The following is a 15,370-nucleotide window of genomic DNA, read 5'->3' as shown; positions in this document are numbered from 1 at the left end:
CGTCTATGGCTCCCAGAACAGGGGCCATAGACGCCCGGGAGGCTAGGGAGAGCCAAGCCTGGCTTTGAAGGGTCTGCCCCCCACCCCCAAAGACCCCCCTCAGGGTCACTGTTGCTGAATAACTCAGGTGTTCAGTTCAGAGGAGCCTTGAAAAGACCCCTTGATGCCTGCATGGAGTGGGTGGCCCTTGGAAGGGTTTGCCAGTGTCCCCCGCCCCACTCCCGGCCCCGTACTAGAACCGGAGACCAGAAGCTGGACAAACATACAAGCTCCCTCCTGGCTGGATTCTACACTTAAGTTCGAGGAGCCACCTCTGGAACTTTCTCCTGGGGCCACAATGCGGGTTTCCCAGACCTCGTGTGAACCGTCTCTGCCCCTGCCAGCTGAGTGGCATTGGGAGACCCCCTCAACCCCTCTCCAGCTGAGTCCTCATCCGTGTGGGGGACAGTGAGTTTAGGCCCTCATAGACGCTCAGTGTCCAGAGTCTCCTGCAGTCTGACACTTTCCTCCCCATCTGGGCCTGCTGGCACAGTGCCCCGTCCCCAGCCTCCTTCCTAACTGCCTAGGGAACCTGGCCCGAGCCCATCTCGTCTTCCCCAGGTCCCAGGCCCTTGTGACTCATCTCTTTGCCCCCTGACCCCACTGTCTTGCCCACGCTTTGGGATCTGGTGGGATCGGGTTCTTGAAGGCTCAAGAGCACCAGGCTGTGTCCCGCTGGCTGCCCTCACAGAGGTCACACCAGTGGGGGCATCGGGTGGGTGCCAAGGGTTCCAGCAGGTCAGCAGGGACGGGCAGTGCCCTCCCAGACCTGGTGACCTTGCTTCTGGCCTCAAGGTTGGGCTTCGCGGCTTCGTGGATTTCCCCAGGTGCACGGACAGGTGTCCTGGGTGGGCAGCGCTGGGTCTGGGCAGCCAGGCTGGGCAGGAGCTGAGCTCGGCCCCTCCCTCATCCCCATCCCGAGGAAGACACAGCAGACGGCAGGGCTTGAACGTTTAATGAGGCTCGGCCACCGAGGGGCCTAGGCCTTGGGGGAAGCAGTGGTGCGCACGCGCAGCACGCTGGCGCGCAGGGTGGGCCGATGGTTGCCGGTGGCCCAGCGCATGCCCGAGGCGGCCCCTCCGCGCTCCGGCCACGGCCCGTTGAGGTCAGCTTGGCCGCAGTCGCTGTACCACCAGCCGGCGCCCGAGCGATCGCGGCTGCAGCTGGTGAAGGCCTGGGTGCCGTCCGTGCAGGGTGAGCAGTGGTCGCGGTCGCGGTCCAGCGTGCTGAAGCCACAGCCCTCTTGGTCATCCGTGCGGCCCAAGCCCCGGAACGCGTCCCCTGCACAGCGTGGTGGCGTGGGTGGCGGGCCGGCTGCCCCTCTGGCCCGCGCTCCCGTCGCGGAAGCTGCTCCGGCTGCCTCGGCGTCTGAGACCCCGGGGCAGACGCTTGGGGAGCGACGGCCTCGCCCCGAGCGTCGAGGCTGACAGACGTGGGCCGGAAAGCCGGGGTCTCCAGGGACCCAACCTTCCCTACCCACCCCGGCCCCGTGGCAAGACTACCCCTCCCCCCAGCCTGGAGAGTCCAGTGGACAAAGCAGGACGCTTGTGCGTGTGGGTGGGGGGCAGGCATGAGGCCCCCTTACCTCCCAAGCACTCACCTGCGTTCCCAGAGTACAGGCCAAGGGTCAGTCGGTAAGACAGGTCCTCCCCGTCCACGTGGAAGTTGTCATAGTGGGCCTGAAGCGTGTGGTTGTCCGCATCCAGAAGGTCCACGGTGAGCTCTGAGCGCAGGCCCGGCTGGGACGTCAGGTCAGAGATGTGCTGCAGCCCCAGCCAGTGGTCACCTGCAGGGGTGGGCACCCAGGCTGAGGCTGCCGCGTGACGGCCACCCCTAGCCTCCTCCTGTCGTCTCCGCCCTGTGTGCCCGGTGACCCCCAAACCCAAGCCTCGGGGTGCACGCCCCTGTGCCCACAGGCACACGGCCCTCCTACCTGTCAAGTCTCCGAAGCCCTGTTTGTACTCCTGCCAGCATCTCTCAAAGTCCAGACGCCTCCGCCGGCCCCGGTCCCGGCTCTGAATCACCGTCCAGCCACCGTCCTCTCGCATGTCGCACAAAGCCTGGGGAAGGACTTCACGTGGCAGGCAGCGCCTGGCTGGACCCACGTAGGCTGCCCCTGTCCTGTCTGTGTCCCCCCAGACGCTTTCTGTTTGAAAACCGAAACTCTTCCTGCTTGTCCGTGTCATGTAAACTTCCATCGTAACGAATCCACATTCTCAGAAGCAGGGCGAGGATCCACGGTAGCGCCCCAGGCCTCGGGAGGGCCGCCCGCTTTCATGTCAGTTTGCACCTGCTTTGTGGCTTTGTTTTTTCACCGAACGTTGGACCCTGGAATCTCTCCTTGTTCGTACCTTTACGGGTGGAAGCTTGGGTTTCTCCCAACCTTTCCTGACTATAAAACAACGTCTGTGGGGCGCCTGGGTGGCCCAGTTAAGTGTCTGACTCTTGATCTTGGCTCAGGTCATGATCTCACAGTTCGAGAGTTCAAGCCCGGATCGGGCTCTGTGCTGACAGTGCCGACCCTGCTCCGGATTCTCTCCCTCTCCTGCTCCTCCCCACTCATGCGCACACATACTCTCAATCTCTGTCTCTCTCTCTCTCAAGATAAGCACTAAAAAATAAAATAAAATACCCCCCCCGCCCCACCCCACCCCCGCCCCGGCAAAGTCCGTGAACATCTCCGTGCCCAGCTGTGTCTGAGGACAGACTCCACCCGGTCCGGCCCGCCCTTCCCTGTCACTTGAACAAGTAACTTCTCTTGATTTTGCCCAAGCAAGTCATACGGAGTACCTCCCGGACCCTCACCCCGCTGAGGGCTGCTCACCTGCAAGGGGGCGCTGGCTCCCTCTGGCTGGATGGTGTACACACCGCTGGGGGCTCTGGGCTTCTCCACCCGGATCTGAGAGCAGTCCCTCCCTGTGGGAGATGCGGCCAGGAAGGCTCAGGCCTGGGAGGGGGCCGTGGTCCCCCAGTGACCAGCACCGGAACCCTCCTCCTGCAGAGGCCCTGGGACAATCTGGCAGATGGGCAGCCAGTCCCCTGAGTTTGGGCCACGCCTGCCTCAGGCCTCTTCTCTGGGAGTGGCTGTTCCTTGGGCTCTGCAAATTGGCCGGGCCACAACCCTCAGCCAGACCCTCAATTCTTCCCGTGGCCCCCAGACAGAACCTCTCCCCTTCACCTGCTGCCCTGGGAAGGTCCCTCATGGTTCCCCCCCCTTCCTCCCCCTGGCCTGGCAGTGGCGGGAGGGCTGCCCTGAGCCCAGCGGGCCCCTCCTAACACGGGAACACAGTGGGGCCTGGTTCTTGTCTGCCCTCTTCCCAGGCCGTCTGGGGCAGGGACCCAGCCCGGTCCTCATGGGGAGTGAGGCCTGTCAGGGGAGGGCCCGTGGGTGACAGGCCAGAGGCCGCCCAGACCTGACGTCCCCCCCACCCCATCCCGACCTTGGGGTTCCAGCAGCACCACCTGGACCTGTGGAGAGAGAGGACATTGGTCAGGGGCGGTCTTGGTAGCCCGGTGAGACCCGCCGGCCCAATGACCACTCTTACCGGCCGTCGATGCCGCACCATGGAGCCGGCCTGGGGCACAGAGAGGCAGAGGATAGCAGCGAGACCCAGTACGGGGCGGGCAGCCATCCTTCCGGAGGGTGCAGCCCTGGTGGGGGAGAGCCCAGCCCACAGCCCTACCAGCCTCCCTTCACGCCCACGGACGGCCCACACCACCCTGGGTGCTCACTGTGGTCCTTCCGGGCAGATCTGAGCCACTGGTCCCGGCACCTTTTGTTCAAGAGCTGGGCTCGCCCCGCCTCCCCACCCCACCCCACCCCCCCCCCCCCCCCCGCCCCCATGCCCGGGTTGGGGGAGGTTTGAGTGGGGCGGGAAGCCTGAGGGTGTGGACCAGGGAGGTGAGGGGCAGGGACTACTGCCTGTCCCTGAGCACACTTCCCCTTGGCTGGTGTCCTCGCTGGGCCGGGGTCCGCACTTGGGACAGGCAGGTGCCGGGGGCCCCAGGGCCTAGATCTAGTGCTGAGAGGCAGGTGTTGGCGGCAGGAAGTTCTCCAGACCACTAGGCCCAGGCCGGTCACCCCTGCTGCCACCCGTCACCTCCTCCCTGCCGCTTGCGCTCATTTCTACACACTTCACAAAACAGGAGCTTCCAAAATTAGACTTTATTTCCATTTCTCAGGAATGAGTACACGTATGACAGGAAAACACGGTGCGGCCCCGTTCACGGCCGTGGGTTTCACCTGGTTTTGTCAGACATCGAGTCAACACAAACACAATCAAGCGTGGCCCCGGGGCCCGGGTGGGCTGCACAGAGGCCGTGTCACAGACACATGACCCGCGGAGCGTGGCCGCAGGGAGGTGCCCGGGGTGGGAGCCCCGCGTGGGCTCGGCCCAACCTCGGGTCTCCGTCTGTCCCGCCCCACAGCGGACACGCGCCCGCTGTCCACTGAGGTTGGGGCCGAGGAAGGCTCCCATCCGAGGGCTGCAGCCCCAGAAGCCCCCACCCAGAGGCGGGCCTGGCACCCCCCTGCGGAGGCTGACCTTTCCCACGGGCTCACCCTCTCGGGATCGAGGTCCCCCCACGCACACGTTCTCTTTGTCCCAACCAGGTTTAAGGCTAGTATTTTCTGACATTTGCTTCAGTTTTTCTCTTAAGTTAAAATTACCTGAGTAAAAAAACTTCAGACATTTTTAAAAACCAAAACCACACACGCCGTCTGCAGGCAGAGCTGGTGTGCGCCCGCCGCGACCGAGCGTGGCCAAGCTGCCCAGGCGGGAGGGACGCTCCCAGGAGCCACGACAGAGCTGCGTGGGGTGACCTGGCCCTTCCCAAACATGCCGGCCAGGAACCCGGTGGCCCAGAACCCACTGGGACTCGCTCCCGGGCCAGGGCTCCTGCTGCCAGCACGTGAGAAGGCACAGTGAGGTAGGGGATGGCTGGCCGTGCCCACCACGCCCCTTCACCTGGGGGCCGGGGATGGGGGGTGGGGCAGTGTGCACCTTTGGCCCCTCCCCCACCAGCGCGTCCTGATGCCCGTGAACCCCAAGAGCGGTCCCTGCAGGGCCGGGGATGAGGGTGGGGAGGGGGCTGCTGGGAAGCCTGAGCTCAGAGCAGTTAAATATTTCTTTATTTGGGCGGGTTGGGGGAGGAGAGGCGTGGCCGGGCCTGGACCCCCACAGGGGGTGGCACCCAGCCGCTCCTTGTTGGGGGGGGGCCAGCCCCAGCGCCCCTCAGCGGTGACACGGGAGCAGCCACGTGTTGGTCCTTCCTATTTGCGCGGCCGGGCCGCGGACGCCCTCTGCAGACAGTACTGAGCGACGGGCAGTGACAGGACCAGGCTGGTGGCGCGGCGCCCCATCCAGTAAAGGCCGTAGCCCAGCAGGCCCAAGAAGGCGGCCTTCACGGCCAGCCGGGACACTCTGCCGGAGATGGACGGCGGGGGGACGCTGGGGAAGGGAGGGCGGGCTGGGCCTGGCTGGGGCGCGCACGCTGCCCCCCAGCCCCCAGCCCAGCCCGGCCGCGACCCCGCCGGGCTCTGTGCTCAGGGACTGCAGGGCGCACGCGGGCGGCACTCACGTCATGATCTCCTGGATGTTGAGGTCGGTGGTCCAGTTCTTCTCGATGCCCGGCACGTGGCCCATGCCCACGACACCCACCACCACCGAGGGGACACACTTCCTGGGCTCGGCTGTGGGGAAAGGGAAGCATCAGCGCCCGCCCGGCGGGCACGGTGCCTGGGGAGCCCCCGCCCGGCGGGCACGGTGCCTGGGGAGCCCCCGCCCGGCGGGCACGGTGCCTGGGGAGCCCCCGCCCGGGGCCGGCCGTCGCCGTCACCGTCAGAGGAGCGGGGCAGCTCCAGGCGCCGGGCGGCCTGCCGCAGCATGTAGGTCAGGTAAACGTCGCGCTCAGAGACGATGGTGCGGTGCAGGTCGGGGAACGCGCCGACCATCTCGGCCATCATCTGCTCCAGCAGGTCCTTCTGCTTGCAGCGCTCCACGTCGTCCTTGCTGGGGGCAGAGGGCACGCTGCCAGCCTCGCGGGCACGGGGTGGCCAGCGGGAGGCCGGTGCTGTTGACCCAGGGCAGGGACCTCGGTACCCTCTTTGTTTGGGATCACGGCGGAAGGAAGGAGCGGGAAGGCCCTGTTTGAGGAGGCTCAGCCCGAGAACAAGGGGGAATGTGCCACGCGGCGGGGGCTGGGCCCCGCTTCCTGGGTGGGGCTGCCTGCCGGAGGCCGAGGGGCCCTACCTGATGGGGTCTGACAGGAAGCACAGGCCCCAGGCCAGCTTGACTTTCTGCCAGAAGGACAGTGCAGCGATGGCCCTCTTGAAGGTGACGGGGATGGGCCGGTCGCCCAGGTGGAACTTGCAGAAAGGCACCTTGCTGGCCTGGGGCAGGGGCTGGGTGTTGGTTGGGGAAGCCTGAGCCCCGGGGTGGCTCCCGTGCACTGAGCCCCCCTTCCCGGCCGGACCCCGGCCCACCTCCTTGAAGGCCTCCCTGAACTCGCCGCCAGGGGCCATGCCCAGCTGCTCGGTGATGTGGGCCGACACCTTCAGCAGCAGCATCTGCATGAGTCCAGACATGACCCCGTTCTGCAGGGGAGGGGACCGAGGGTCAACGGCCGCGTGGGCACAGAGCACAGGCCCAGCCTACGGCGTGGGGCTGAGCAAGGGCCTGGGGCAGGCGGCCACAGCCACGGCGGATGCTGAGGCCCCACTTCCCTCCAGCCGCCCCCGCCCAGACCTCAACTCCCGCGCCCGTGTCCCCGAGGGGCACATGTCAGTCAGCGTGAGGGAGCGGCACTTGGAGCCGGCAGGCAGGCCGGAGGGCACTCCGCGGCCACCCCGCCCCCCCCCCCCTGTGCCCCAGGGCCTGCTCGGCAACCCCCGGGGTCCCCGCCCGGCCCTCACCTCGGGGCCGAAGCGCCACCCGCCTGTCCCCCCTCGTCCGAAACCCAGTACAGGGGAGCCCCTCTCCCGCCCCCGGCCAGGGCCCTGCTGACCGGAAGGCCGCCCGGCGCCGCACCTGCCTCACAGCCTGCTGCAGCTTCTCCAGGCTGATCTCCTTGGCCTCCTGGAGCAGCGTGCTCTCGTCCATCTTGAGCATGGACACGCGGTACTGGCACAGCTCCACCACCACCACGTCAGGCTGCACCTCCCGGATGGTCTGCAACGCACATGCCGGCTCAGCCCCGGGGGCCCTGCAGGCGGAGGCCGCCCTGGAACCGACCGGGAGGCCCGGCCCCAGGGGCCGCCTCGGCTGCTGTGGCCACCACTCGGTTCCGGAAGCAACCGAGAAGCTACAAAAAGTTCGCCGGTCGCTAAACAGAGAAGTGCCGAGGCTGCGAGGCCTCCCCGGCATCAGAAACCTCCCTTCTGAGGGGCGCTGGCGTCGCGGAGGAGGAAGCGGGGGCTCGCGGGAAGGGGCCGCTCGGCCCGAGGCCAGCCCAGCGTGGCGGGCCTCACCTTCACGACGTCCCTCTTGCTGTCATCGCTGAAGTGGGCTGTGCCCACCACGTACACCCTGCTCCCGTCCTCGGCCACCAGCTCGGTCACGGTGCGCGGCAGGCTGGGCCGTTCCCGCCGCCTCCTCAGCTTCATCTCCAGGAGCAGGGACAGAGCGTCGGCGTCGGCTGCAAGGACAGCGGGCCAGCTGGGGTGCCGTGCGCACTGGGGCCCGCCTTCCTGAGCAGCTCTCTCCACGGGGCTCCCCCGGCCTTGATGGGCCGCCACCCACGCTCAGCACTGCTCACTACGGCGCACGCGACCGGCACGGTGCCGTCGGAGCAGACCTTCCCCGTGAAAAGGGGCCTAGGCCTTGGCGGGGTCTGCAGTCTCCACGATGAGAATCAGCCAGGCATCGAGGGAGCCAGGACGGGGATGGCCGCGACCATGCAGGGCCGAGGTCCCCAGGGCAGCTCTGAAGCACTTAGCCTCCCACCCAACAACCTGGGGCCGGCCGGGGCCCCCCGTTCACCACAAACTCAGCCCAAGCCCCGCCTGGCCAGGGGCTGCCCACCCCCACCGGCCCCCCAGCACTGAATGGTGTCAGGGAGCACGCACACAGGTTCTGGGGTTCTCCAGAAAGCACCCTGGGCACCACCTCGGAAGACCCCACTGGGACAACGGGCTCCGTGTCAGCCTGCAGAGGGAACAGGAGTGTCTGAGTCAGGGGACCACCCTCCCTGGGGGCTGCGGGACGCTTGGCACCCACCTGTCCCCAGCGGGCCCATCAAGAACTCAGGGGCTGCTGCTCCGTGAACTCCGTGTGCTCCCCGGGATGAAATCATTTCCCTGGATACGGCCCACCCCCAGGGCTCCCTGCCCCAGGGTCCCCCTGGCTGACCCAGAACCCGCCCCCCGCCCTCCAAAAGCCACGTAATGCTCTTCTATGCACAGAAGCAGCCACGGTGACCCCAGGCGACCACACTGAGGGGGAACCCACACTCTGCCGAGCAGCTGGCCGGACCCCGAGCCCGAGGCCGTTCAGGAAGCAGCCGCGCCCCCCCCCCCCCCCCCCCCCAGCATCCAGCCCAGGCTCTGACCTCCTGAGGTGACCGCTCCTCCTCCCCCTCCATGGCTGGGAGGCAGCTCCCGACACTGACGAGTGACACCTGAGGAAATACAGGAAGCGCGTTTTCAGCTGCGCACGGGGCTCAGTCTGATCTGAAAGATCCGCGGGTGGCATGACCCCCTCTGCCCTTCCAGACTGACACCTGTCAGTCACCAGCTGCGGACGGCCGGGGTCCAGGGTCCTTGTGGCCGGCACAGCAGGTGGGAGAGTCTGGCTATGAGCGGCATACAAACCCTGCACCACGGGGCTAAGAACAGAGCTGGAGAGGCCTGGCTTCGCCCCCGCCAGTGAACTGGGGGTCCTCTGCCGAGCAGACCTGTCACCCCCGTCTCCCGTTTACCCCACAGAGAACAAGGCATTGGAGCTCAGGGACCAGCCCTGAGGGGCAGTCAGGCAGACCGGGACGTTCCCTTTCCGGCTCTGGAACAAAACACACTGCGCCAAACTCCCGCAGGTGAGAAAACCCAGCAGAAGACGTGAGTCTGAGTATCAAGTTGGTGCTGAACGCCTTCAGCGGAGTCATCCAGGCGTCTCTGGAACTCAGACTCAGCGCGACGGCCGCTGCCCCGTCGGGAGCCACAGTGTGAGCGTCAGCATCGCGGAAGCGGGAAGGAGCGAGGCTCTCCGGCCGCGCCCCCAGAAGGAGCCAGGAGCTTGGGGGGGGGGGGGGACAGTCATGTGGGCGCAGCAGGCGCACTTCCTGGAAAGGTCTTTGTCACCAGGACAAAGGACAGCGGACCACCCGGACCTCCGGGGCCAAGGGGAGTGAGGGGCCCGAGGCCTGTACCGGGACGTGTGGTCCTGGACGCCAGGCGCGAGACAGCAGCATCGCCAACGCGGGCTTCACCCGTGCTTCCCCGAGACGCCGCGGAAACTCAAGCCAGGGTCTGCTGCTGCCTCCGGGGCCACCTCTGAGCGCAGCTCGAAACGACCAGGCCCCCCGAGGAGTCTGACCAGCGACCTCGTGCAGACTGTGGGATTAGGGAACCACCCCGACCTGTCTGAAGTTGGGCCGCGGTACCGTGGCTGGGTTCTCAAGCCCACCCAGCCCATGAGTGTTACATGTGCCTCAGGGCAGTGCTGGGGGAACGGGGTGCGGCTGCCCCAGGGCGCCACGGACCCTCGCCTCACCCGTTTTCCTGTGGCTGCACACTTCTCTCAAACTTTCACAAGAAGGAAGGGCAAATGATAAGGTCAGTGCGACGCCGGGCCAGGTTCCTGTCCCTCAGGCCTGTGGTCACGCAGCAGCAGGGAGCAGACAGGGTTCACCCAGGCCATGACCACCGGTGGCTCACCGCGCACCCCTGTGCAGGCAGCCCCCCCTGTGCAGGCAGCCTGGGGCAGGGCAGGGCTCCCTCCCAGTTTAACCAACACTCCCACACGCCCTGGGGCTGACCAAGGGGGGAGGGGGCGGCCCCTCTAGAGGATGGCCCAGTTTCTGGAAGAGGAACCGGCTTGGGGCTAGAGGACACCGTTGGGCCCCGGCCTCTCCGGGCCAGCAGAAAGGGGCGGCTGCGGAGGGGAGGAGGGCCTGGCCTCCTAAGCACCCCTCCCCCAGTACCTCCTGTCCAGGAGCCCCAAAGCCCCTGCTTCCTGCTTCACAGAAGGAAAGCGCTCCACCGCGCAAGGTGCCAACTGAAGTGCAAACAGGAAGCGGAGCCTGGAGCTGGAGGGGTGGGGCTGAGCGGTCACTGGAGCTCCCGCCCCCCCGCCCCCCCACCCCCAGGCCCCAGAGCCGGCCCAGTAGGGCAGGCGGGACGACGGCCCTTTGTCAGGCTCCACGCAGAAAAGCAAACAGTTCTCCCAAGCAGCACGCGGCTGCCAAGGTACTAGAAAAACTTTTTAAGAAAACATCCTGTGCCCTGGCAGGAAGGCTCCTGTAAGAACACGCAAGCGGGAGGTCACCACGGAGGTCACCGTGGTGCCTCAGCCCGCCCTCCCACGGCGTGGTGGCTACAGGTCTAGGGCGCAGGTCCAGGGCGCGTCCTCCCTCCCTCCCCCTCCCTCTGGCCAGACGACCCTCCGTGCCCACAGGGGACAGGCAGGCCCCACTCTGTGCGGGCCAGGGGCACCTTTCTGGGGAGGCCCTTCCAGGTCCTGCATCCTACAGGCCGGGGGTGGCAGACAAGCCTCGAGTCGGCAATGGCTCGGCCCCCCACTGTGGCGCAGCACCCGGGTCCCCTCCTGCAGCTGCTCCCCAGAGGTGGGCACCTGGCCTAGTCAGGCAGGAAGGCCACCGAGGCTCCTTCAACACCAAGCGTCTGAGATTCTGAGAAGCCTCTTTGTCTGAGGCTGTTGCCTCCACACACCTTCCGATACCCTGGTTTCCCTCCGCTGCGGGGGCGGGGTCCCCTGGCAATAGCCTTGTAGGATGTCATTTCAATGGCTTAACCGCCCCCCAGCCCCATATGCAGTTTCAAATATTTACAGCTGAGGCCTGAGCCTCTCCCGGCTGCCAGGAGGGCAGCAAAGCGCCTCCCGCCTCCCGCAGGCCTCTGGGCTCAGCCTCCACTCCCTGCACCCGCCGGTAGCTGCTGTGGGGCGTCCACGTGCCTCCTGGTTTCCCGCCACACGCTGTCCGGATCTACAGGTCCTAACAGCTCCCTCCACCACCGCACGCTGCGGGGACCAGGAGGCCCCTGGCTGACACCCTCCAGGGGAGATACCCGTGCCCCCTCCTGAATCCACTCTCCAGCACGTGGCCCTGCTACCCGGCCGGGCCACAGCCACCGGTGCTGAGAGCCTGTGACCCTGGCACGAAGCAGGAAGAGCCTCCTCATCCCCCTCCAGCCGGCTGTCGCTGCCAAGCAGGACCGTCCACGGAGACGACCTGTGGCCAGATGCCAGCGACCAGGCTGCAGAGGGTAGCACGCTGGGCCGGACCTCAGACCAGCAGGGCCAGCGACGTGGTGCGGCGAGGCCCGGGCAGGACCCTTCAACCCGCGAGGACTCGGCTCCTGCCTCTAGGATCGAGGCGCTCGGAGCAGTCACCCAGCCGTCCCATCTGTCTGCACACACTAGGCCCTCTCCTGGCTGCGAGACAGGTACCACACTCAGTCTTCACTTCAGCCCGTGACCTCCAGACCTCTGTGCACTTACTCCTGTCGGGGCAGGAAAAGAGCCAGCAATCTGGTTCAGAAGACACTGAAACGTGAGTTTTCCCCAACTGTCTCCTTCTCTGGAAAGGGCCACACCACTATCTGGCTCTAGAAATTATAGTCCTGCATGCACAGGACAGCAGCACAATCACCCGCACGCTTCCAGGAAGTCAGACTCCAAAGCAGCGGGAATCCCCAACAGCTTTGGGACCCGTCTTGTCCGGGACTCCAGCGGAGGGCCTGCTCAAAGGACAGGAAAGCCCCGCCTCCGTCAGGGTCGCACCCGCGCTGTGAGCCCTGAGACACAAATCAGAGTAGCGGGTTAAGGGGTTCTGCATCGGACGAAGTGTCGGAAACTGTCCTGCCGGGTGTGCATTTCAGGATGGAAGCCGAGAACGTCGGACAGGTCAGTGTGAGTGACACAGGTTCCTGCCTGCCCGGCCCAGGCAGCCGACCTTCTCCTGGGTCCCACCTCTAGGCACCGAACTGTGTCCCCCGGAGTTCAGTATTGAAGCCCTAATCCCCATGATGACAGTGTTTGGAGGTGGGACTTCTGGGAGGTGACTAAGGTTACACGAAGTCATGAGGGTGGGGCTCCACGATGGTACTAGGGCTCTTATGAGAAGAGACACCAGGCAGCTGGCCACGTGAGCACACAGGGAGAGGAAAGCCGTCTGCAAGCCAGGACGACAAAGCCCTCAGCAGCAACCAGGTTGCCGGCACCTTGATCTTCGACTCCCAGCCTCCAGAGCTGTGAGAAAACAGTCTGCTATTTAAGCCTCGTCTCTGCGGTTCTCTTATGGCTGCAGAGCAGACTGAGGCACCATCACCGCCCCCTCCACGCTCTAAAAATTGAGAAGCCACAAACTGCCCCCCGGATCCCAGCCCGCTTCTCAGCGTGGCCAGGGCTGACTGGCACCAAATGGGGTTCCCAGAAAAGCCCGCATCTCCGAACCAACCCACTGGGCTTGCTCAGGAAGCCAAAGGTCCCAGACTGGACAGACCAGCGGGCTGCAGAAACAAATGACCAAGTGGGAGACAGCGGGACGTGGCCAAAGCCCTGAACTTCCCAACGCCCCCACTTCTTAAGCCTGGGCCCCCCTGGCCATGGACACCCCCGGGTCTGGCAGCACCTGCTTTATGGAAGTGTGGCAAAGTCTGGGATTGGGGTAGAGGCCACAGGCCAACTTGCATTTGGGCTGGAGGCCTGAATGGCTCCTTGTCCGCCACCCCTGGCTGGCCCTGCTGGAGCCTGCACCCCGCCCAACCTTGGGCCCCCGCCCTGATCACCACTGCAGGGCGCTGTGTAGGGAGCACCACCAGCCTGCAAGACTGCCCAGTGGTCCTAGGGTCAAGGCTCCCTTCCAGTCACACTGCAAGGGGGCGAGCAGGAGAGCAAAGGGGACAAGAGACCTAGGGAGAGGGGAGCCTGCCCAAGAAAGCAGTGAGCCTGGCGGCCTGCCCATCTTCCTCTCCAGGGAACCCCGAAGCCAGTAAGTAGGCTTCCACCTGGAAACTACCCATTCTCCTAACGAGGCTGTCCCGATCTCCAAAGGTGGCAAGGACTTCCGAGCAGACTTCCTGGCTGTTTTTTGAGATGCCGAAGCCAAGGCAGCCTTGCCTGTGCTGGGACAGTTTTACGGAGACTCTCCTACGCGGTACTTCGTGGCACATGAGTTACAGCTCAGTAAAGCCGCTTCACGGAGACAGAGCGCAGACTGCTGCAGGCCTGCGGAGTTCGGCCGCGCCGTCCACCCCGCCATATGGCAGCCCCGCTCGCTCAGCCTGACGGGCAGAGGCCACCGGCACTCGGGAAGAGCCCAGGGTCTCCACCCGCAGAGGTGCGGCCCCCGCTTCTCGCCCGCGGCCCCCGCGCCGGGAGCCCCACCCGAGCCCGCAAGCCTGCTCCGCCCGCCCCCTGTCCCCGCGAGCCCCGGCCGCCGGCCCGGCCCCGCGCGCACTCCTCACGGGCCAGGGCTGACCCTTCCGACCCCAGGCCCCACGCTGGGGGCTGACTGGGCCGGGCCCAGAGCGAGGGGGCCCCCGCCCCCGGCCCGTCAGCCGGGACCCTCGCCGCGCAGCGTACCGAGGCGGGGCGGCGCTCCTCAGCCGGCCTCCATGCGGCTCGTCGCCCCACCGGACGGGGCGGACCGGGGCCGGGACCGGGGGCGGGGCGGCCGGACGGCCCGGGGACGGGGGCGGGCGGCGCTCGGCATGCCGGGAAGCGCAGTTCCACGCGCCGCCCGTCCGCTCCGTCGGCGCGCCCGGTTCGCGCCGGTGGACTACACTTCCCAGGGGTCCGCGCGCAGCCACCCGCGGACTACACTTCCCAGGGGGCTGCGCGCGAGCGCCGGCGGACTACACTTCCCAGGGGGCCGCGCGCGAGAAGCCCCGCCCCACCCTGCCCCGCCCCCGGCGCCTCCGGTTCCTGGAGGAAGGAGGTGACGGTGGAGGCATGAGTTCGAGTCCCCGGGCTTGTGTCCGAGCACTCTTAAATTCTCTGACTGCAGCTCCCAGTCTGGAAAAGGGATAATGTTTCCACGGGTAATGTCCACGGAGAGGCTTGCAGCCCCTGGTGAGATGCGAGGAGCAGAAAACTCTGGTTGTGGAGCACGCCCGCGTGACTCGTCCTGGGTTGGGGGGTGCCGAGACTCCCGCCCGCAGGCGACCGGGCCATCCCTCGACTTAGTGGGTGGGGTCCCCTGGGAGGGTGGGACCGACCAGGCTGAGACCTGGACCCTAAAGCCCGGAGGTCTGTACGGGGAGGGGGAGGGTCTCAGGACAGGCGGACCCTGGTGCGTCTGGAGCTCCCGTCCCACTGCCAGCGGAGGGGCTCCAACCGCCAAGTCTCCGGCCCCTCGTCGTCCCCATGTGGCCAAGTGGGCTGTGGGGCGTGGGAGGGGGACTCTCAATGCCCACGACCACCCGCAGTGGGGCGTCCTGAGCCGGCCCTCCCTCTTCTCCGCATGCGGAGCGCTCCCGACCCCGACCCCCATTGCTGGGCGCTGGAGCGGCGGCGAGCGGGGGGCTGTGGGGGCCCCGGGGGCTGCTGCCCTCGCCGGGGCCCTCCGCCTCCGTCCTTGCAGCAGGGCTCTGGGGCTGGGTACCCTGCAGGCGGTGGATGTGGAGATGGCTTGCCTGTTCCCCCATCCTCGATACGTGGACCCCCATCCTGTCCCCCCTTCCTGTCCGCTCCCCTTCCCCCCCCCCCCCCCCCCCAGCCAGCTCCACTGAGCTTGTGCCCACATCCTAGACCTGACTCAGGTGCCCTCACATTCTGGCCCTGCCCTGGGGCCAGGACTCCAGTCTCCACAGAAAGCTGGTGAATAGCAGGGAGGGAAGCCCTTTAGAAAAGGAAGAGGGAGACATGTCTGCACTTCGGGGCCCTGGGACAGGCCGTTCTCTGGGGCCACTGGCTGGAGTGGGGGCCTCAGTAGTGCCTGCCTGGAGCAGGCTGTCCCGCCCCCAGCCTGGAGCCGCTTGGAGTGAGGGGATAGTCCAGACCGGCACCTGGATTCCCCTCAGGTTCCAGGAAGAGAGGCGGTGGCCGCAGTCCCAGGCTTCTGAGCGGCTCTGGCACTGGTGGCTTGTAGGGGTCACAGGCTCCCCCGTTCTTTGGCGGGGGATTCTCCTGGGGTCCAGCTGATGTGGGAGGCA

At 66.5% G+C, this 15,370-nt stretch overlaps 2 protein-coding genes across 7 annotated transcripts; both read right to left on the bottom strand.

Moving 5' to 3' along the window:
- Nucleotides 1–976: 976 nt before the first annotated feature.
- LOC132693561 (angiopoietin-related protein 5-like) lies at nt 977–4,075 on the bottom strand. The gene is made up of 6 exons (XM_060656045.3): nt 3,585–4,075; nt 3,480–3,507; nt 2,864–2,955; nt 1,973–2,099; nt 1,640–1,825; nt 977–1,320 (listed from the first exon to the last, which is right to left on the bottom strand). The coding sequence occupies exons 1-6, from the start codon at nt 3,669–3,671 to the stop codon at nt 1,019–1,021; spliced, it is 822 nt and encodes a 273-aa protein (XP_060512028.1). The 5' UTR covers nt 3,672–4,075; the 3' UTR covers nt 977–1,018.
- A 114-nt stretch (nt 4,076–4,189) lies between these two features.
- Nucleotides 4,190–13,911, bottom strand: TRABD (TraB domain containing). 6 transcript variants are annotated; one of them, XM_078449260.2, is made up of 11 exons: nt 13,800–13,858; nt 10,177–10,250; nt 8,587–8,655; nt 8,105–8,183; nt 7,508–7,674; nt 7,068–7,208; nt 6,524–6,634; nt 6,291–6,430; nt 5,878–6,143; nt 5,620–5,731; nt 4,190–5,489 (listed from the first exon to the last, which is right to left on the bottom strand). In XM_078449260.2, exons 3-11 carry the CDS (start codon nt 8,617–8,619, stop codon nt 5,312–5,314), a joined length of 1,227 nt encoding a protein of 408 aa, XP_078305386.1. In that variant the 5' UTR covers nt 8,620–8,655; nt 10,177–10,250; nt 13,800–13,858; the 3' UTR covers nt 4,190–5,311. The 6 variants fall into 6 exon arrangements, with proteins under 6 accessions (XP_078305386.1, XP_078305384.1, XP_078305383.1 ...); XM_078449258.2 differs by lacking the exon at nt 10,177–10,250 and having other exon boundaries at nt 13,800–13,911; XM_078449257.2 differs by lacking the exons at nt 10,177–10,250; nt 13,800–13,858 and adding an exon at nt 9,403–10,169.
- Nucleotides 13,912–15,370: the final 1,459 nt, after the last annotated feature.

Source organism: Panthera onca, chromosome B4 (genome assembly GCF_046562875.1).
Source record: "Panthera onca isolate mPanOnc1 chromosome B4, mPanOnc1 haplotype 2, whole genome shotgun sequence".
Taxonomy (NCBI): Eukaryota; Metazoa; Chordata; class Mammalia; order Carnivora; family Felidae; genus Panthera; species Panthera onca.
Note: the sequence above shows the minus strand (reverse complement) of the source record. Positions and strands in the feature narration are given on the sequence as shown.